Source organism: Oreochromis niloticus, linkage group LG13, assembly GCF_001858045.2.
Source record: "Oreochromis niloticus isolate F11D_XX linkage group LG13, O_niloticus_UMD_NMBU, whole genome shotgun sequence".
Taxonomy (NCBI): domain Eukaryota; kingdom Metazoa; phylum Chordata; class Actinopteri; order Cichliformes; family Cichlidae; genus Oreochromis; species Oreochromis niloticus.
In genome coordinates, this window is record NC_031978.2 from 29010879 (window position 1) to 29033321 (window position 22443).

Consider the following 22443-nt stretch of genomic DNA (forward strand, 5'->3'; position numbering starts at 1 on the left):
GAGTGCGCAGGGTGTGATGACTCCTTTATGAAGTTTATTGCGTTGTGTTCCCAGTAAAGATGGTCCTGAAGCATCGAACAACTAAGATAGTGAGCAACTACCTGCCTGCACAGAGATTAGCTCTGCACAGACCCACTGAGTCTGGGTTGCGCATTTCTAGCTTGTGCTGACAGAAGGTTTCAAGTGTGTGTGTGTGTGTGTGTGTGTGTGTGTGCGCGCGTGTGTTTCATAGAAGTTCAACCTCTTAATGTCTTATTGGGGACATTGTAGCTTTTCCATTACATGTTGCTGCTGCCAGTGCTTTAACACAGATGCCAAAGAACATGTGCGTCATTTGGAGATCAAGAGAACGCCAGTTTTGACATCTTGGAGTTAGCGCACGTTGACCTAACCGATCAGCGAATCATGCCGGTGAAAGTAGAGCTTAAAAGTACAGTGTGTAAAGTCTCACCGCTAGATGTCAGTAGATTGCAGATTGGAATTATCTAAATTCTGTTTTCTTTGCCCGCCCAATTAAAGTGCATAATCCTGACTACGAAGTGAATATGTGTCAGTATGTGTCCGCGTCTGTTTAGGCGTCTTGAAAGAAGTTGTTAAACTGTGAAATGAGTCTGATATGAGTCAGGAAAACTCACTTCTATCTGATCACAGCCATGCTGAGCTGACTTGGTAAGAGTATCCTGAACTTTTCTTTTAGTTAGCTCTGCTTTTTGCCACCCTAGCCACTTTTAGCCTCTGTTAGCTGCTGTTTTCCTTGAAGTCAATCTCACATTGTTGGACAAATTCATATGATGTAGTCAAACTGTTTGTTGGAGGGAAAGCGTGATTCTTAGGACTCTCGAGCCTAAAATTAGCTAGCTAGCATAATATTAGCTTGTAACCAGCTGTTATTGCTTCATTGTCTTGTTGTCAGCTGTCCAGAGACAGCAAGTTCATCTGTCTGCTGACGATGTGTAATTGCAACAATATCAGGAATAAATAAGCTTGAACTGAAGCCCTGAATAGAAGTCAGGGCTGCAGATCATATGTTTGAGTTGAGGAGGAAGATGAGCTGCAAATGAGGAGAGAGAGCAGTGGTTGTGGAGGTGAAAGACTTAATGAGAAAGAGATGATGAAATATGTTAAATGGTCAAATATAGTTGGAACTATTTGTGATCTTTAAATTAAAACTAACCTATGAAGCGTAGTGTATGTGACGCCACATATATAAAACATGATTGGGCGAAGAGGCGCTGTCCATTTTAATCACTGTACTCTGTGGCAGTTTTGTGTTTTTAATAGATTGATTTTAAGTTTATGATAATGTATCGATTTGTTGGAAGACAATTATGTTTTGAGTTAAGGTTTTGAGTACAAAATTGTTTATTTCTATAATATAACCTTTAAAAAATGGTTTACTGTACACATAAAATGCTTGTAAATAAAACTTAAAACTCAAACACCAGTATCCTGATTAAAAGGTCAGGTGTGTTTGTGACACCAGTGCTCCACCTCCCTTCTAACACTGACACTTGAAAAATAGAAACATTGTTTAATTGAAGGACTTGGTGATGGTTGAGTCACTACATTTGTTTCTTTGTCAGCAACAAATCTGCAAAACTAATGTCCTACAAATGTTCCAGCCTCAAACAGAAACACATGGGATTTAGATGACCTTGTGACATTACCTGTTATTGCAGACTTCTAGATCTATAATGAGTATATATTATCATATGCTTCCTCATTCACATCAGTCTTCTATAAACAGGTTCAGACTCCCGAGAGAAAACCCCACAAACCAACATGCAGCGCCACCTCTCACACGCCAGCTCTTCATTTCAGTTCCTCTCCTATACATACGAGCCATACACACAATAACACAGTTTTCACAGTCAGTACACATCCCCTGATTTCTACACATGCACACAGACATACTGAGGAATGAATTTAGGATTCGGCAGGCGGATATTGCTTTACAGCTGTGATTAGTCGAGCCCGTGAAGAAAGAGGAAGCCGGCAGCCTGCTGATTTGGGCAGCTATTAACCGGCATCGGGGCGCGCTCGCCTATCTGTGCATATGTCAATTATAAAAATGCGATTACAGCCTTGTAGGAGGGGGAGGATTTGTGTTATCCCCAGCTTCTTGCGCTCGCTCTCCCTTTCACACAAACGCACTTTCTCTCCTTGTTCTGTCCTCTGTCTCTCATTCACCTCTGCCTGAGTGTGAAAAATGCAGTTATGAGATCATTTTTACTTGGAAAACTCAAAGTAATGTGGTGGGGAGTGAAGGAGGGATAGAGCAAGGAGAGAAAAAGATTTCTCTGTGTTCTTTTTGTTTCCCATTAAAACTGTTTTTCCCACATAATAGTAATAACATAAAATTACCTAAAAGCTCAAATGTATTATAGCTGCTTGTAATTCTTGGAGTAAACAGTTTTCTCAGGCAAAATCGAACCAAGTTTGCTTCGTTATCTTTGATTTTCTGAGTATAGCATCTCATAGAAATTCCACCTCTGAACTATGGCAGCTGAGCTCTGGCGGAGTGATGCGTTAAGCTCGGTCCAGGATCTGACTGCATAATGAGCTGCTTTCTTAATAAAACAGACATGGAAGGCACACAAGTTGAAGCTGAAAAGCAGTAAAAATGACAGCAAAACATTTGTTTATCAAACATTTTTAGTCAATCTGATCTTCAGCCTTAAAAGCACAGTTTAACTTTTACAGGGACACTTATGTCCAGGTTTAAGAAAATCCACATATTTAGCCCTTTATTGTCATTGTACATGTTCAACGAAAATTGTGGGCGCTCCACACCACCTGTGCAGGAATAAAATATAAAAAGTGGACAGCAGGAATCAATAACACACAGGAGAAAACAAGAGAAGAGCCTGTTAAATAAAGTTGCTGATGTTGATGAAGCAGGCAGGTTGTTTTGATTCAATTTCAATTCAATTTTATCTATGTAGCGCCAAATAACAACAGCAGTTACCTCAAGGCGCTCTATGTTGTAAGGTAAACACCCTACAATAAGACAACGGAAGCAGAGAAAACCCCAACACTTATATGACCCCCTATGAGCGAGCGCTTTGGCGACAGTGGGAAAAACTCCCTTTTAACAGGAAGATACATTCAGTGTTTCATGTCCACTTTAAAGCCTGTACTATAAGGCAAGTTATAGATCATCTGGAACAACAACAAATATTTTAGACGCCCTTAAAAAAACATTTAGAGACTTCCAGGAATGGTGTCAATATTTTCCAGAGAACTGATTGATTAGGCTGTGATCTCAAACCTGCTGATTTCTAATCATGAAAATAACCTGCTCCAGAGCTACAGCATGAGTTACCATGGTGATGTACCCCCAAAAAGGTGTGAACCACCTTCATAATACTGAAAACGGAGGGTTAAACATAGAGTGACCTCACTCAGCCCCAAATTGTGTTTTTCATTACTGGACTCAGCAAATACCAAAACAAGGTGAAAGCAGGGGAATACAAGAATACTGACACACAGACTTAAAGATTCAAAAAATAATAATTACTATAATTTTCTACCATCTTTTCATAGTCACTTTACTATGACCTCCATAAAAACCTTTGTGAGGTATAGAAGAAATTTGAAGGACTTAGGAAAAGGGAGGTACCGAGCTCAGAGAATCTAAAGCACGGACGAGGTGGGCAAAGTAGGTGCAAAATGTGGGAATGTGTTCCTCAGATTTGTGCTCTTTTTACAAAAATAGGGACCACAAACAGAGAATTTATGGCATTCTTCCTCTCAATTAAAATCTTGTCTTTATTCGTAATTATATAGTAATTGTTTTACTTAAAGCTATCTGGTCTTTAAGTGATGACATATGAACCCTGCTTCTGGGTCCAAACTACTCTGTGTTTATTAAGGCTGTTTTCTTTTTAACATGTTTCAATGCTTTGTATCTTGTTCTGTTTATCCTGAACAAGCCCCTAAAAAAAAAAAAGTCAGTGATCACTGTCGGCCTCTCTGGGTTTTATTATCGCTATTCATCTGCAGCACGTTTTAAGGCTCAGTTTTTAAAACCTTACGATGTAACTACAGCCCAGCCCATGCAGCAGTATATTATTGACTAACCTCGTATTGTGGATGGATTATCTCAGTTGTTCTCCTGACTGAAGTTTGGTCCGTTTACAGGATCCTGCCATGCAATCAGGAACCCTCACGTTAACTCTTATCAAATGGAAAAAAAGTTAGCGTTCATCCTCCAGCTTCACTGTGTTTATATTATGCTAACCATAACTGTGTATGTAGCCATCACGTAGCACATCATTATTTTCCAGGTAGCCCAACTTCAGTAACCCTACAAACATCACTACTGTCTTCATTTATGTTGGATGTGATAGCAGAGCTGTACATTTTAATTTTTTCAGACGTCCCTCATTCAGAACATGGTATATTATGTTTAGATGGAAACTAGTGAGATAACTCTGTTAAACTTCATAAATTCTGTTTTCATGGATGCCTGGATGTTAAACTTAATTGTTACACCTGGTAAAGCAGCCACACTGATCATTTTATTACAGGTGAAAGAATTTAGATAGTTTGTAACTCTGTGATGCTACAGTGTTCGTTTGACTTTGAGACCTGAAGCGGACTTTGGACCCGGAAACAGCTAATGACGTCAGACTTAATAGGCTAATTAGTCTGCAAATTCTCTTTTCCTCTTAAAATCACATCTTATTACGTCCCACTTAAGCACTTTGGTCATCAGTAATCGTCAAACGTTCCCGTGTTAGGCACATCTTTTTTTCTTGTTTGTTTTTTAATAATTGAACCGCATGGTGTTAAATATAAACACAACAATAAAGAAACCTGTATCGCTTGACAGTCAGACTAACAGAATGGTGTGGTGTCTTTGTGTGACGTTTAGAAAAGAGCAGCATTTTCACTGAAGTTGTGACGTTCTGATGAAGCAGCTCTGCACATGACGATGTACCTGAAGCTTGATGATTGATTGACGAATGATTATTTTTTGTGCCTTTTATGAATCTTTTTAACACATAACTGAAACATGAGAATGGCAAAGATAGCTTAGATAATTTTAGCTTAATGTTTAAAATAAAGCCAATCAGCTGCTCTTGTAAAGCTTTGAATTGATGAGATTCTTGGATAGTAACCTCTGCTGCCTTTAAACTGCAGAATTACTACAGTGTAAGTCAGGAGGTCAAACATGGATGCGCTCTCCAGGAAAACGTGGGCATTCAGTTAAGACCAAGGCTACTGAAATGGAACGAGGTGACAGAGCTTTATTATGAATATGTGTCATTGCTCTTCAAAGGTAACAATAAAAGGCATTTTCATGCATTAAATTCCCATAATTCCCTGAAAAACATCACATTCTCCTCTGTTATCTTTGTATGAGGAAATGATTGCCATGACTCACTTAAAGCTATTCATACAGCCCATTAATGCTAAATGTGCATCAAAGTATGCGTCGCCTCTGTATTTTTGTGACACCTCAACCAGATATGGAACACTGTGACTTTAATGGTAACTTTGTAAACTGTATGCGAGTATGCATGGGTTTCAGGATTACATCCAAGGAAGAAATGGAGCTCTGGGTCTGAAGTAAACAACAGAAGGCAATGTAGTTGATTGCTGAGGAAGGGATGAAGTGCTAGACAGGCAAACGGATGAATTGCATTTTGTTGAGAGTACAACAAATAGGGTGAGGAGGCAGAGAGCAGTGAGGTAATAAAGCAGTGACCAGCGATCTCGATTTTTGCCTTTGTTTCTTTCTCTGCTTATTTTTCTTTTTCTTTCTGGAACACTCGTGGGCTAATTCAGATTTTTCCAAGGCAAGCTTTGCTTTTGTTTTTAGGAAATTAACACAGACACACACACACAGACACACACACACACACACACACACACACACACACACACGCAGACACACACACAGCCTATTACGGTTTTAAAGCCACAGATGGTCTATCAGAGGGGAGTGTATGAGTATTTCAAGCAGTGATGGAAAACCGTAGTGAGCATGAGTGTGTGTGTGTGTGTGTGTGTGTGTGTGTGTGTGTGTGTGTTTGGCTGTAGAGGTCTATGAATAGTGACAGTGAGGAAAAGGCTGTCAGAGCAGTAATTCAGAGCTCTGGCTGCCCTCATCAACACCAACATTGAGCAAAAAAAGAAAGAAAGAATGGAGCCTTGTTGAAGAGGCTTTCTATTACACAATATGCTGCTACGAGCCCTGCAGCACCTCACACACTATGAGGATGGTGTGTGTTTGTGTGTATTTGATGTATCTGCGTATGTAGATCTGCCACTGTGAACAACGATACACATGTGACATTTCCTGCATGAATTTCTTTTGCATTTAAAGAGAGCAAGAATGGTGCATCTCTTACATTGTGTGCCACCTGTCTAGCTTTGGCAAAAAAACCCTTCTGGACTGCTTTGCTGTTCTTTCAGTGCAAATAGAGCAAATTCTCCTGGAGTGTGTGGCAGTCACAGATGGTGGAACGAGTGAAAGGCCAGTGGAAGCTGTTTTGTTTTAAGCTAAAAGAGGCAGCAATTTAAAGAAACACCTTTGAGGTAAAGGACACTGATTATGCTCACTCTTATTTGCATCACCTCATCCCAAACACATCTCTTGACAGTAATATGAGTTTTGAAAGACTGCAACCTATCAGCCACCTTTACTTCATCATTTAAGGGCATCTTCTCCTGCACCTCTGCATAGTGGCTGCCATTTTTGATCACTACATGGAATTCTATACGTGTGCCTCTGTGGTACATGCCTGTTTTCCTCCACTGTTTCAAACTGTGTTAAACTGTGATCTGGCAAGTGGTCTAGGTGATAGGATAGGATTTTTTGAAAGTGCAGTGTTATTTGTACTGTACTGATTCATCACTGGCTTCTCTTTGATGGCGTGTGCAGTTACACATGCAGACTGAACTAGAGATGGCACGATACTACTTTTTTTATGTCCGATACCAATACCGATATCATAAATTTGGATATCTGCCGATACCGATATGAATCCGATATAATGTGTTTTTTAATCAATAAAACTGTTTTTTTAATATCTTGCTGCTTTTTGTATAAGTTCATACTCAAGTTAAAAAAACAAAACAAAACACTAAAGCTATTCTGTTATGCCTGTATGCAAAAAATACACTGCACCCAAAATATTTCATAGTTCAGCAACACTGATCAATCTAATAAACTTAAACCTGCTCCATCCTCCCTATTCTGGTATTTTAAAGAGTAAGCAACCTAAAACCCCCAACGAAAAAAAAAAAAAAAAGAAAAAAAATAGGGAACCCCCCACCCTCCACCTCATGATGCTTAATCGACGTAATCAACTTTAATTTGATGCAGTGTGGAAAAAAAATGCACAGAAATCAATTATTTTTCAAGAATAATTAAATAGATTCAACATCTTTCTTCAACAGAATTGCAGACTGCACAGATGGTATCTTCCCAAAGGAAAAAGTACTATAGCTTACATATATTAGACTTATTAGTTACTATATACAATGATGGACTTCTATACATTTTACATCAGATTAAAACTTTGGTTGTAAGATTCGGATAATTATTTATTAAAAGCTAGACATTTTAAATGAGAATAAGAAAGAAAAGTATGTCTTTGTGGCCCCTTTTCCCTGTTAATGCCATATCGGCCCCCCTGGCTACACTTTGCTAGATCCGCCCCTGCACAGCTACCAGCCGTCAGCTACGTAGAAAAGGATCCTGGTGTAGAAAGTAATATTAAATAAATTCTAACAACAGCTTATCAAGCTTAAACGTGCTGCTGTTGTTCAGCCGCTGGTTTCCTCTTTCTGGCGCAAAGTGGGCCATAAGCAAAGAACAGAGACGGACTCGCGACAGAAAAGCCGATCAGCTGATCATTGATCAGTTTCATGATTGAAGTAGCAGCAGGAGAGGGAGGGAGAGAGAAGAGGCAGTCGCACCATATATCGTTGTTAAGCTTAACGCGGGAATGCTTTACAAACATTCAGAGATGAACTTACACACTTGCTTTACTTCTCTCTGGGATAACTTCCTCGGAGATGAAATGCCGGTTTGGTAGCGAGGCTACAAATACACACAGCCGCTCTATCACGTGAGCACACTGCTCCGACATGCTACGGTTATGAGCCGAGTTACGCCATGTCGCAAGTTTTGTGAGGTGCTTTTTTGATATTTAATGGATCGGATTACATTTTTTATTTCCCTCCGATATCCGATCCAGTAATTTAGGTCAGTACCTGACCGATACTGATACGTAATATCGGATCGGTCCATCTCTAGACTGAACAGCTTGGCATGTTTACATGCCTCTATGTTGGCCAGATATAATTGCTAGATCGCGATGCACACTCCCTTTCCTGATCCTCATTATGAGTTTTCATTTGTTTTGTTTGTTTGTTTGTTTATATATACTAAAAGGTATGTAATATTGTATAACAGATTAACCCTCCAGTTGTGTGCACCCCCAGCCCCTCACTTCTGACCGGGAACACCACAGATGTAACAAAGTTGATTAAAACACTCTAAATTCAACGACAGAGGTGCTCATCACTTTTATATGTTCAAGTGCATAGTGTGGAGGATGTCATAAGGCCTCGAGGCAACTGGATGTAAAACACAATATTTATGAGTTTTTAAATTTGTAAAAAAAGGAACCTCGATTATAATGATTATGCGAACTATAGGCCGATCTCCAAGCTTCCATTCCTGGCCAAAATTCTTGAGAAGATAGTTTTGCTTCAACTCCAGGCGTACCTGGATGAGAATAACATTAATGATAAATTCCAATCGGCCTTCAAACCACATCATAGCACTGAGACTGCGCTGCTCCGAGTCCTTAATGACCTTCTACTAATGGCTGATAATGGACGCTCCGCGGTCCTAGTGCTATTGGATTTATCTTCGGCATTCGACATGGTTGATCATAACATCTTATTAGCGAGACTTGAGCATACTGTAGGCATCAAGGGTGTTGCCCTGGATTGGTTTAAATCATACCTCTCCAATCGGCTCTCCTCGATTCACCTGGGCACTTGCTCTTCCTCCGCTGTACCTGTCTGCTGTGGTGTCCCTCAGGGATCTGTGTTAGGCCCTACTCTGTTCTCATTGTACATGCTTCCTTTAAGTGCTATCTTTGAGAAATATCACATCGCTTTTCATTGTTATGCTGATGACATTCAGATCTACTTTGAGTTAAGCGATGACCTAGCTTTGTCCTTGAATTGTTTTCGAGAGTGCATGTGCGAGGTCAAGCAATGGCTCCTGGCAAATACTCTTATCCTTAATGATAAGAAAACTGAAATTGTGGTCTTTGGCAGTAACGTTCTTCGTGCCCAACTTCGTGATGCTTTTGGTTTTCTCACTAGTTCCTTTTCTGACACTGCTAGGAATCTGGGTGTGTTACTTGACAGCTCGTTTAAACTTGATAAACAAGTGTCTGCTGTTGTTAGATCCGGTTTTTACCAACTCCGCCTTATTTCTAAGGCCAGGCAGTATATCCCGCATAAAGACCTGGAAAAGCTCATCCATGCCTTTGTAACTTCGAGGCTGGATTATTGCAATTCACTCTATTTTGGTCTCCACTCTGCCCTTCTTCATAGATTACAGACAGTCCAAAATGCTGCAGCACGCATTCTAACCAAAACTAGGAAGTTTGCCCACATCACTCCCGTCCTAGCTGATTTGCACTGGCTGCCTGTGAAATACCGCATCCAATTTAAAATTCTGCTGATTACTTTTAAAATCACTAATAACACAGCACCGAGCTATCTTAAGGAACTCCTAAACTCATATGTTCCTGCTAGGGCTCTAAGATCATCTTCACAGTTACTGTTGGTGCAGCCTAGATCTCGGCTGAAGTCTAGAGGTGACCGAGCGTTTGCCCTGGCTGCACCAGAGTTGTGGAACAACCTTCCGATTGGCATCCGGGCGTCTGACTCTATTCAATCTTTTAAATCACGGCTTAAAACGTATTTGTTTAATCTTGCTTTTTCTACCGGTTAATGCTGGCCTTGTTTGCATAGATTTATCCTATTAATTTTCCTATTATGCTTTTATTTGCGCTGTGTATGTCATATCGCCGTTGTGTATTGGTGGCATTTTCCTGTGAACATAATTTTACATTTTTATGACCCTGATTATATTTGTGTTATTTCCTTGTTTTATGTTAAGCACTTTGGCATACCGTTGGTTTTTAAATGTGCTCCATAAATAAAGATTGTTGTTGTTGTTGTTGTAAATCGGTCAGATTTGACCCGAACACGACAGGAACGTGGGACAGCAGCGCAGAGGCTTCAGAACTTGCTTTATAATCCTTTTTGTTTAAAAGATTTCTTCAGTAGGAAAGTAATCCAGTTGTCAGTATTTCCACTGCTACACAGCAAACAATAAATGTTAATAATTAATGCAGCAAACTTTATTTTCCCAATTGTAAACAAACACTGTTTAAAACGGCGCTCATGTTGCTGCCAGGGCAGAACTCCGTTTAACACACTAACCCGAACTGCCCATCAAAGTGACCAATCATGTTAGGGCCCTCGTGCTTCCTTTGAGATCCACCTCCAAAAAGTCAAAAGTCAGTTGATTTGAGTCGAGCACAAAGAGCTCCTCACCAGAGCGTGAAACTGCTGAAACTTCTATGCACGCAGGTTCTTGAATTTACCGCTAACCCTCCTACCGCTGTGCTCTGTGGAAGATGGCATATTCCAAACAGAGCTCTCAAAACAACCCAGACATTATGTTCATGAACAAGCTATTATTATCATTGCAATACAGCCATAAGTAATGTCATTTGTCTTTGTGGTTCTAGTCCCCTCTGGAAGTGATGGTCACTGGAGGCATGAAGAGAGGAATCACTTCCAAATAAAATACTCTAAAGAGGACACATTCTCATTTCCAGCTCCATGTGTTTATTCTTGGAAATCGGGCTACTAGAGTAACCCTGTTTATCTTGGTGCAGCTCCTCACTTCCTCCTTTGTGTTAAACAGGCAGTTTTAGCCCCTCTCCCTTTAGGCAACTTTCCTCTGATTGTCTGCTTCCCAAAAACAGGAGATTGGGATGCTCGCAGCCAAAGAGATGTGCTTTCATGATCATATTATTGATCTGTTTCACTCACGTATGCGTGTGAAACCTGAGCTCTTGGTTATGAGGGATTACTCGTGTATACGCTAATCCCATTCTCTGAAACTGTGGCCATGTTTAATATGTGCATCCACAAGTGTCACAGGACTCTGATCTTAAAAGTACATTAGTAAAGGAATCCTTATCTGCCATTATCAATAGGAGTGATTACAGGAAGCACACCCCGTTTCAGTATTTAAATTGCTTGTGAGTTTTAATTTTGACTTGATTATGCTAAAACCCTTTTTTTAAATTGCTGCATTTGAAAACTTCACGGTGGTCAATCTACTGTTATTGTGATTCCTAAAATAAATAGACAAATGGTCAGAAGTCATTATTAAAGCTCTGCATCAACAAGTAGACATCAGAAGCTAGTTACCCAATGTTATTGCCAGCTTGGTAAAGCTCACCCCACCTGCCAGCTGCTTTAATTGGCTCACATCCCACATGCTCCACATGTTGCAGCTCCCTTCCCAAATCATCCCGGATGATGGTCTTATCTCAGCGGTTCAGAGCCTGCAGACTCTGTCTGAGTCATACCGTCGCTTCCATAGCACTTCCTGAAGAAGGGAGCTGAATGGCTGACGATTACCGCAGCCTGGAGATTTTGAAGTCTATTAAATGTATTCTTTTTAACTTTGCAAAAAAAACCCCCAAAACGCTTAGCAGGAAATAGACTTAGCTTCCATGACTGAGTTATGTTATATAGCTCGCTGACATGAGGCGGATCAGGTGTTCTTACCTTCCTTCATGCTAATGTTCTGTGGCTATTAATAGGAAGCTCCTCCTGCCCCCTTCAATACCTGACTCACCTTAACTGGCTTCACTTGAGAGAAAATGGACCGTGTGTGTGTGTGTGTGTGTGTGTGTGTGTGTGTGTGTGTTTATGTCTCTTGGTATGACTAGCCATCCATCTTACCTCCTCTGCTCTTGTTATTCCTCCATCCTCGCCTGCCGCTTTTCATTTCAGCTCACCCTTGTTCACTTTGTTTTTCTCTCCTCTTTCCACCCCTACCTTTACTTCCACCTCCACTCTTTTTCTTTTTCCCCTTCCTTTTCCCTATCTTGCTTCTCCTGCCCCACCTTTTCTTCTCCATTCTCCCCTCCACCTCATCTCCGCCTTCCCTCCTCTAGTCGGATGAAGTCTGCAGGGAGAGACAGAGGAGCGCAGTGCTGCCTGCTAAGCAGCAGAGGACAACACATGTGCCTGCATTTCTGTGTGTGTGTGTGTGTTTTATGTGTTGTGTGTGGGTGGTGTGCAACTTTGTGTAATATATGATGTGTGCTTGTGACACTGACTGCAGCGTGTTTATTCACTGCAGAGCGGCTTGCAGGAGCTGCTGTTTATCACACTGTCTCTCCTTATCTTCTTCATGCTGTCTGTCGCCTTGCCCCTTTCTATTTTCAGTCTTTGTCCCATCTCTTCACATGTGTACACACACACACACACACACACACACACACACACACACACACACACACACACACACACACACACACACATTCCCACAGACACCTGAGCAGAGCTTTTAAGCAGGTGTTGTTTTTTTGTCAGCTCCATCCATTAAACATAGTGGGTGTGTGCATGGAAGCTGTTTTTTTTTTTCTTTATAATGAAAAGGTGTATGTGAGCGGAGCAGCGTGCGTGTGTCCTGTCTCCAACAGTTCACGTCTTCCTCTCTTTGCAGCGGCCTAATTAATGTCATCCGTCTCACTTACACTGACAATGCTCCTCTCTTCTCTCTCCTGTGTTGTCTCCTCCGTTCTTTTCTCCCCTTTCTTGTCCTTTATTTAACTCTTGCTCTTCGGCCCTTTGTTTGGCCCCCTTTTTTTCTTCCATCTTCACATCAGTCTTTTTTCTGTCTTGTGCCATCTTTTCTCTCTGTGGCACAAGACAGTCATACCTTTGAGTAACCAAAGGTATGACTAAATATATTTCCAAGCCCGCCATGCATTCAATGACGCAAACCTGTTGGACTTATTTTATAATTATTAGGAATGCAAACAAGAGAATATGTCAAAATCTGCCAAACACAGTTTGATGGACAGAAAATGTTATATTCTGATTTTTAATTTGTTTTTTGTTTTGTTTATTCAATAAAAGTGATTTTATGGCTGCTCATGTTTATTTGAAAACTTGCTCTCTTGTCTTCACTTCCTTCAGGTTATGTCTTTCTAACCGTTTCCTATTTTGCTGGCAATTAATGTGTGAAATGTGAGTAATTGGCATTTATGCAAAGCAGTTTAGCAACAATGAAAAGAGCAGCAAAGCAGACGACACTGGACTGAGTAACTAGTGAGAACTTTTTTTTTTCTTAATCTTGGACTTACTCAAGTACTTTGACATGATATAAAATCTTATTCATCTTTGTTTTGGCCTTGGCCCCTTTCACCTTCCTTTAAGCCAAGTTTCTTCTGATTGGCTGCCCCTCATTAGCAGAGGATTTTACACAATGGTTGGGAAAGACTTCTCTGCTCATGGCCAAGAGTAGAAAATATCGAACCCTGAGTTTATGGCTCACAGGGATCACTTAGTGACTGGAAGTGGAAGTCACTGTGAAAAAGCTAAAGCTCCACTCACACAAGGAATAAAGACTAGCTGGTAACTCCCAGACAACTTAAAGTCACCATAGAAAAATGCATATTCCCCGACTGGTTAGCAAATGGTTGCTGAAGGTTGCTGGCAGTCACTGGGTAAAATCTGTCTGCAGTTACAAAACTCGTTGTGATTGCTTTGGATGCTGTAGTTTGCATGGAAGATGTCGACTTGTCTGCAAAGACTTGCCAACACACAAGCGGCAGTAACCACGACGGAAAACTGAAAACGTTCTCCTTCAAATTAAAAGTTGTGCCTTTCTGCAGGTGCAGCTCTTAATTTGAAGGCAAACATTCTCCCTTTGCTGTTTGTGTCACACTCGTAACACTTCCCCTACAGCTCAGACAGTAAATGGCGAGTTGGTTGGTTGGTGTTGGTGGTGTTGTGTTTCTGCCAGTGTGACTGGGGTCTAACACAAACGTTGGCATTATCATTTGAAACTATGACCATGTTTATTCTCATGTACGTTAAAGATAAAAATAAGTAAGACAGAAACAGGTGAGAAAAAAAATCTAAGCTCCTCTGCCTTGTTTGTCTGGTCTGGTTCTTTCTGCTGATTAGGTGAATGAAGGTTCTGGTCACACTTTAAGATTTACATTACATGTACATTTTTAGGGTATGGTGACAAGAGCAACTACATGATTGTAGTGTATGAGAAATATTCTGTCTGGATGAAAGTCTATATATTCATGACATTTCTCTCCTTGCCCTGTGTGTTTCTGTCTGACAGTCCGGCTCCAGTATAGCAAGTCCACAGGTGGACCCCTCCACCTCCTCCTCTTCTTCCTCCTCTACTTCCACCACTACCACGGCGAAGGCAGAGGAGAAGAAGCTTTTATCTAAAGACTCGATCCTGTCCCTGTACGCAAGCAGCTCAGTGGGCAGTCAGCCACAAAGCCAGCAACAGCCTGCTCCAGGACAAGGTAACACACACATGCTCTCATACAGCCAGCAGTTATTATTAACCCTTTGCTAATCAAGTCAAAGTAGCTTGATCAACTGACTCAAACTCACATTTTCAATTCAAGCAGAGTCACTCAAGTTTGCAGGTCCTTTTAAGGATGCACTTTGCAGGAGGTGTTTCTAAGACTGGTAGAGGGAAAAAAGAAAAATTGGCAGTTTGTTGCTAAGGAGTTGTGATTTCATGCCACTTGTATGGACCCGTTTTTCTCTTTCTGTTCAGGCTCATTAGTTTACTGAGCTTCAGTGTCTTTTCTCAACTGAACTATGTCGACAAAAAGGCTTAAAAATGTGTTTTAAGAAATCACATTTATTATCAATTTCATACTAACCGTTCTACGAAAGATCGAGCATGGTGTTAGTTCAGACAGGAGACGAAGCTCATGTTCAACCACAATCCTGGCAGAAAAGCTGATCTTCAATACTCAACTGATACTCTTCTACTAGGGCTGCACATGTGCCAACCACCTGGCAACCCACCTCAAATCAAGGCTCAATAAAGGTTCTGGCTTTCAGTTCTGTTCAGTGCTGGGTGGTCTTCCTGCTTCCAAATCTAAATTACAGCAGTAACAAACTTCTTTTAACTTCGGTGGTCTTGGCTAAACTGTTTACAACTACACTGTGCAACACACCGCACTCAAACCTGGGGTTGGATGTTACCCACAAAGATGGTGTAGCAGTGAGCTTGGCATTGATTCTCAACCTCTTAGTCTTCTCAAGATGCACCAAACAAAACTAATCTTTACTTTATTTTTCCCATTTAACTTTATTTAATTGCATGCATTGCATTGCACCATTGTTTCTGTGACCATGAGCTGGAACCTACTCCCAAGGAAGGCCAGGAGGATTGAACAAGGACCCTTCTTGTTGTGAGGTGACAGTCTGCACCGCTTCACCACTGTGCCGCCTCAAAACTCGAAATAAATCACATTTTTGTTTTGCGTTTGACCTATTAAGTGTCAAATTACTGCTAACATCTTCATCATATCAACGTTTTAAGAGGACGAAAAGGCTGATGATCTGTTTATTGCTTGGAAAATGATCTGCAAGTGGCTGGAAATCTGCAAATGAAGGCAGCAGTGTGTCTGCTTGTGTGAAGAGAACATTTTAGCCTGGCCAAAAAGCTGTTTATTTTTGGTCTACATTTCAGAGATGGAAAAAGGAGACTGGTGGAAAACAACATAAACAAGTGGAGTTGTGGCTGACTTTGGAAAGCAGTCAGAGGCTGAGAGCTCACTCACACCCTGCATAGCTTCACTGTGTGCTGACATTGTGTATGTGTGTGTTTGTCTGGTAAAGCTGATCTATTAATCAAGAGAATTCTTACTTGCTCATAGCCTGACACCTTTACAGATGCACACAAAATGAAAACGAATGGCATTCTGAGCTTTTGGACCTTGAGAACCTTTTCATACATTTTATAACTCTTGGAGGAAGGACGGCTTTTTTGTATCTTCACTCTGCAGAAACTAGAAACTATCTTTTTATTATTTTTTTACTTCTGACACTGACTTCATCAGTACAACAATAATTTAATAATGAAGATCATGATTTGATCAGATTAAACAAAAGATGGAAGATTTCCTAAACCTGGATGTTTCAAGTGTTTTTTTGGAAGCTACAAAACAATTTACGCTACCCATACACGTTCCACAAAAATTTGCTATACAGTATGCTTTTCTTAGCTTTGTTCTTATCTCTGGACACTCACATGGACCTTGTGACCTCTTTGGAGAATCACCCCCACAATGGGAGCCTACATTTTTAATGACTACATGCTGCCACTGCAGAAAATAGTTACTGTTAAGGCAAGAGGTGTGGGACCTGTTATCGTAGCAAAACTACCGGCAAGTGCATCTGGAGAGTTGTGTAACTGTATCTTTATGTGTCTGTATGTAATCAGATCTGAAAATGTGTAAAGGAATCTTTAAATGCATTTTGAGCAATCTGATTACACACAGACGCACTGAGATCCAGTTACACACTCAACAGAAAATATTACTGCTACAGTAATAGCCCCACACAAAGAACCTCGGCAGTTACTATTTATATGCATTACTGGACTCGTGGATCAGAGGACTGAAATTCAATTTACATTCAATTCAATTATATTTATATAGTCCCATTTCACAACAGCAGTCATCTCAAAACACTATATGGTAAAGGCATCACAGTGTCAGAGAGAGAACTCAGCAATCAATGAAGTTCTCTCATTTGATTGCTAAAACAGAGACCTCTTGAATGAGGCTCGAACATCAGAACATTTAGAAGACGAGGGAAACGGACGAACAAAGAGCTTTAAAAATAAACAGGATGAGACGCAGATTGCGGAAGAAAGTAGACAGAAATTACTGACATGTGCTAGTGGCGTGTAAAAGAGGAAATGGGAGAAGAAAACGCTCAGTGCATCATGGGATCAAGGGAAGTCCCACAGCAGCCTTTGATTGAAGCAGAAAATTAATCAAACTTAATCTTAAAGATTGATTAATAATCTTAAAAATGGATGGTGTTTGACTCTGAACCCATACTGGGAGCTGGTCCAAGCCTGACAGCTGAAGACGCTGCCTCCCATTTTACTTTTAGAAACTCTAGGAAGTTGAAGTGCAGCTGTAGTCTGAGAGTGACGTGCTGAAGTGGGATGATCTATGAGATCTTTAAAATATGAAGAGGTGCAATGATTCAGAACTTTGTATGTGAAGAGAACCCCATGCTTTTTTTTCCAAGACTAGAATTAACAGGAAGCTAGTGAAGCCAATGAACCTAATGTGGGAGTAATATGCACTTTTGAAGAAGCTTCTCGGATGAGAGGTGAAACGTCTTCAAGGAAACGTAAAGAAGTCCAGAGCATGCAGCAGAAGGCCTGGGGCTGCTGCGTTTAGCCTGGCTGAATACACCTGCCTGCTCAACCTGTGAGCTAAACCGGCACTCAAGGATGTTCTTAGTGTAATTAATTTTTTTTAACGTGCAAGCTGAAGGACATATGTTCAAAAATGACTTAAAGGTTCCTTGCAGTAGAAATGTCTTATGAATGTAGCGCGTAAACAAACATTACACATACACGGTGTCTCATAAGCTGGCAAAGATGTGCAGGTTATAAATAAGACCTAGGTGTTTGCACACAAACAGATGCACACCTAGACAATATTCCACACACACATGCATGTTAGAGGGAAGAACCATCATAAAAACGTGGGAGAGTAAAGATGAAAGGTCAGCGTGCTGAAAAGCAGGAACGTCTAGTTCACACTGCATTTACTAGGGTCCCAGTGCAGCTGTAAAAATAGCGAAGTGTCTGCAGATTCGCTTTCATCTCACAGTTATTATGTGTAAAGACTGAAGTGTCAGGAGAGTGTGCATGAGCGCCTGTGCGAGGATGTATAGGTAGGCGGACGTTCACACATACATCATACATCAGCCTGTGTGAGAAAGCATTAGTGCTGCATGTTTTCTGCTTGGTGGGAGAAAACAGGCAGCAGATTTTTACAGCAGGCACATGCATTGATTATAGTGTTCCATGTTTACACTGATGTATCAAGGATTAGGAATGGATTGAAGGGCTTTCTGCGTATTGTCCTCTCTGAATCCAAATAAATGCAGATTGAGATCAAAGCCAAAAGAACCTTGCCAGGCTAATGCTCAAAAATCAGACTTTCATCCTGCATGCACTGTATGTGTGCGCGGGACCGTGTGCACTTCTCCGTGCTGCAACAGAAAGGCTCTAAGTGCAGCCAACAATGAGGTGATCAGAATGTCAGAATATACAGAAGGCAAAAAAATATTGCTTCGTCAGTGATCTGTGGATTAGTTATTTGTCCATGGATCTGTACTGATTTTTGTGGCTTTATAACAGCTAAAGACTAAAACCTGTGAGGCATTATGACTTGTGCTAAAGAGGATATATTATAATATGAGAGGAAAGTCTCTCATTTTGTACATACACAGAACAAAGCAGGGAGGCAGGCAAAAATAGTTTGTTTTTGCCCACCTGATGGTATCAGACTAACTCTGCAGATGTCCTTCTCCCCAACAACCTGTTCTGTTTCTTCTTGTGAGGTTATGAAGTGTTCCCATACCAGGTGAACTATGTAACTGGTAAGAGGTCAGGATCTCTTACCAGTTGGTTTTTCCTGGAAAACATCCAGTGGAAGTCACACAGGAAACTTGAGCATCATCATCTGGTTTAAATGAGCTAACTGTGGCTGTCTTATCCTGTATCCAAGGATTGTTTCAGCCAAAAGTCCATGTGATACGCATGAAAATTCCAACACCAGCCAAATCTCCGGTGAGTCCTGAGGGTCTCCTCTTCGTAGGACATGCCCAAAACCCCTCACCTAGGAGACATAATCACTGTGGATCACCAGCAGCTCTACTCTTGAATGACCAAGCTACTCACCCTATCATGCATCAGACGCTGGTTCAGTCTGTCTGTCAATCTCCCGCTCCACTCTTCCCTCACCAAGTACAAGATCTACTTGGTAGTACAAGATCCTGAGATACTTAAACTCCTCCAATTGGGGCAGCAACTCAAAACCTGTAGTGTGCACTTCCCTGTTTTCTGGCAGAGAATCAAGGTGATTCTATTTCCACTTTCTTCACACTTGGCTACAAACCATTCCAGTGCGAGGAACGGAACACAACCTAATGAAGGCAACAAAATAGAGCATCATCTTTAAAAAGCAAAGATGAAATGTTGAAGCCTCCAAAGTGTAGACGCTCCAACACCTGGCTACACCTAGATATTCTGTTCATAAAAACTATGAACAGAATCAGTGATTAAAGGCAGCCTTGGCAGAGTCGAACACCCACTGTAAATGAGCCACATTTAATGCTGGCAATTTAGACTAGGCTCTTGCTGTGGTTGCACAGGTACCAAATTGCCATTTACAATGGACCAAATACCCCATTTTCTCAAAGAACCCCCAATTGAAGCCTTTGAAGTAAGCAAAACACATGTAGACTAGTACCGCATTATTCCTCCTGGATCTGAAGTTCAAGTAATGGAAGGATTCTCCATTCCAGTACTCTGGCATAGATTTTCCAAGGGAGAATAAAGAATGTGATCAACCTATAGTTGGAACATAACTTCCGGTCCCCATTTTTGAGAAAGAGAAAGAGTCCAGCCCTGATAAAGAGTCCAGCCACAGTAGGGAGAAAACTCATCTGTCGAACATGGTAGAACCAAGTTTCTATTTATTAATGATGTAAATGACAGAAGTACAAGGATGAACTCATGAGCTCAGATTGAGCCAAATGCTTCAAAACTGATTGGATACAGCTTCATAGTGCAAATGGAAATTGTTTTTGTACTTGCACAGTAACCAGTTTGTGTGGTTTCCCACCATACAGGCATACAGGACTTTATTCTATATACTGCAAGTACCTTGCAGCGAGGTGACAAAGTCAACCACTTCAATGAAAATGACCCAAAACATATTGCTATAGCAACTCTGCAGTTTTTCAAGGAAAGAAAGTGTATATTCGTTAATACAATACAGTCATCTGATGTCAGTCCATTAGAGCATACTTTCAGTTACTGAAGGCAGAGAGACCCACAGAAAAACCACTGAAGGTGGCTGCAGTAAAAGCCTGGCAACTTAGTGCCAGTCTGCAGGAAGCATTTCACTGTTTTTAGGAAAGTCACTGTATCTTTAGACTATGAAATGCTGACATTACAGCTGTTTTAACCACTGCTGAAAACCTCCTTAGTACCAGCTGAAGGTCATTGTCTCACAAAGTCAATTTAACAACATTGTCTTCAAATAACAGACAAAATTCCAAGGTCCACAAACTACACATCTCATCTGCCTCAAGTTGCACCAGAGCTTTTTATCACTTTTTCACAGTGACCCAGTGCATTGCTGATGGCATTTGGGCAATACAAGAGCAGCTAGTGGCTCTTTGGCTCTGAGAAGGTTCATCAGGTCATCATTTTTAATAAAAATGTCAAGAATCTGCCTTTACCTATTATCATCCGTCTTCTTGCCACACACTGAATGCAGCACACTTTGGTGACCTGTTAGAGATGTCGCACTTCAATGAAATCCCAGTAAGAGGATATCACATGCAGCTCTTCACCTCATTGTTCTTTGTTCATTCCCTGTTTGTTTTTATGTTTTTACTGTTTCTCAACATCTCTACAGGATGAGTGCTAGTACGTTTGTTTGTTTTACTGTTTGGATTTTTGGGATGTTTGACTTCTTGAAGATTCTTATATTTGAATTTGAAAGCAAAGTTTGCACTTCTAGATTTAGTTAAATGTTCGCTTGATACTACTCTGTTGTCTTGTATTGCAGGCGGTGTGTACATGGGCCAGCCTCAGATGCAGTTCACTCCACAGGGCTACGCCACAGCAGTGGCTGGAAGTATCCCACCCACCACCACCATGATGGGGGGAGGGGCCGTGGTGTCTGGCATGGCCCTGCCAAATGGGGGCTACATGAGCATGCAGCAGGGTGCGATGCCTGCCAACCAAGGACAGAACATGTACAGCATGCAGCAAGGACAGTGGAATATGGGCCAGGTAACAGGAAGAAATTCAAATCTCTGTATTAAAGTGCAGTCAGAATGATGATTAACATTTAGCTTTTTGCCCACTCCAGTTGCTGTGAATATATGGATTCACACTTAGTTCTGTTCCCCAATTCTGTGTGGAGCACAGTGCAGTAATAACCTCACCAATTTAGTAAAAGCCCAAGAGGTGCAGCTTTAATCAGCTATTCAATCTTTTTTATAACCAGGGTTACTGTATAATAATATGAGTTTTTTTTCTTATATTCTGTCACATGCCTTTATTCCTTTGTTCCTAATTCTGAACAGAAGAGTACATTACTTAGTATATAACCTTTGATTTAGGACCTTTTAATACCACTTAGAATGCAGAATGCAATTTGATGATTTGTGTGACTTGATCATTGGTAATAACTTTTTTTCTAGCCAATTTGGAATGAAATTACATAATAATACCATACACTGTATATAACAGATGGTCATAGCTACCACGATGCCATCCACTGGTATATTAGCTTCCCAATTTGAAGCCTCTATGATAGTGTCTTACCCACCACCATGTAGATTTCGTGGAGCTGCAATCAACCTTATTTGGACAAGAAGGTGAAAAGTTAAGACCTACCATCTAACCTCCTGAGAACCAAGGGAAAAAAGTATCTTTCAGATTTTCCCACTGCAGAGGACATAATGAATGTGCTGCGTCTCAGGAGGGTGAGGCTAACAAAGCTTTGTTGCATAAACTGTGTGGGTGCAACCCATTGTCCTGTTGATGTTGTCCACAACTGTGATTATCTCATTTGGAACCATCATTTCATCATTTTCATCCTGTTCGTTTTATAAGAATCTCATAACATGAATTCACATGCATCACGGGTCACAGCTCCTTAAGGTCCAGCCACAGCATTCAGCACATCAGGGTGAGGCCTGGACTTTGACTGGGCCACTCCAACACCTTCAGTCTTTTCTTTTTCATTGATTCTGTTGTAGATTTGCTGCTGTTTTTGGGATCTTTCACCTGTTGCATGACCCAATTTGGACCTCACATTGTGACTCTAGAATACTTTGGTATACAGATGAGTTCATGGTCAACTCAATTGCTGCAAGATTCCCAAGTCCCATGGCTCAAATCATTACCCCTCCACCGCCTTCCTTGGCAGTTGATGTGTTTGTGCCTGAATTGTTTCATAACTGTATTTTTCACATGCCTGTATATTGTAGAATCCTTCATTAATGTTGTAGTGGCCCACTTCATGGCCATTCATAGAG

General features: G+C 40.9%; 1 protein-coding gene across 7 annotated transcripts in view; it reads left to right on the forward strand.

The window, feature by feature from the left end:
- Positions 1 to 22443, forward strand: part of LOC100701755 (stromal membrane-associated protein 1) — a 152429-nt gene that overhangs the window by 123083 nt on the left and 6903 nt on the right. For all 7 annotated transcript variants that reach the window (XM_019367024.2, XM_013275809.3, XM_013275807.3 and 4 more), the window contains 2 exons: positions 14441 to 14633; positions 20964 to 21190. In XM_019367024.2, coding sequence (XP_019222569.1) covers positions 14441 to 14633; positions 20964 to 21190 — 420 coding nt within the window. The remainder of the gene's footprint in view (positions 1 to 14440; positions 14634 to 20963; positions 21191 to 22443) is intronic.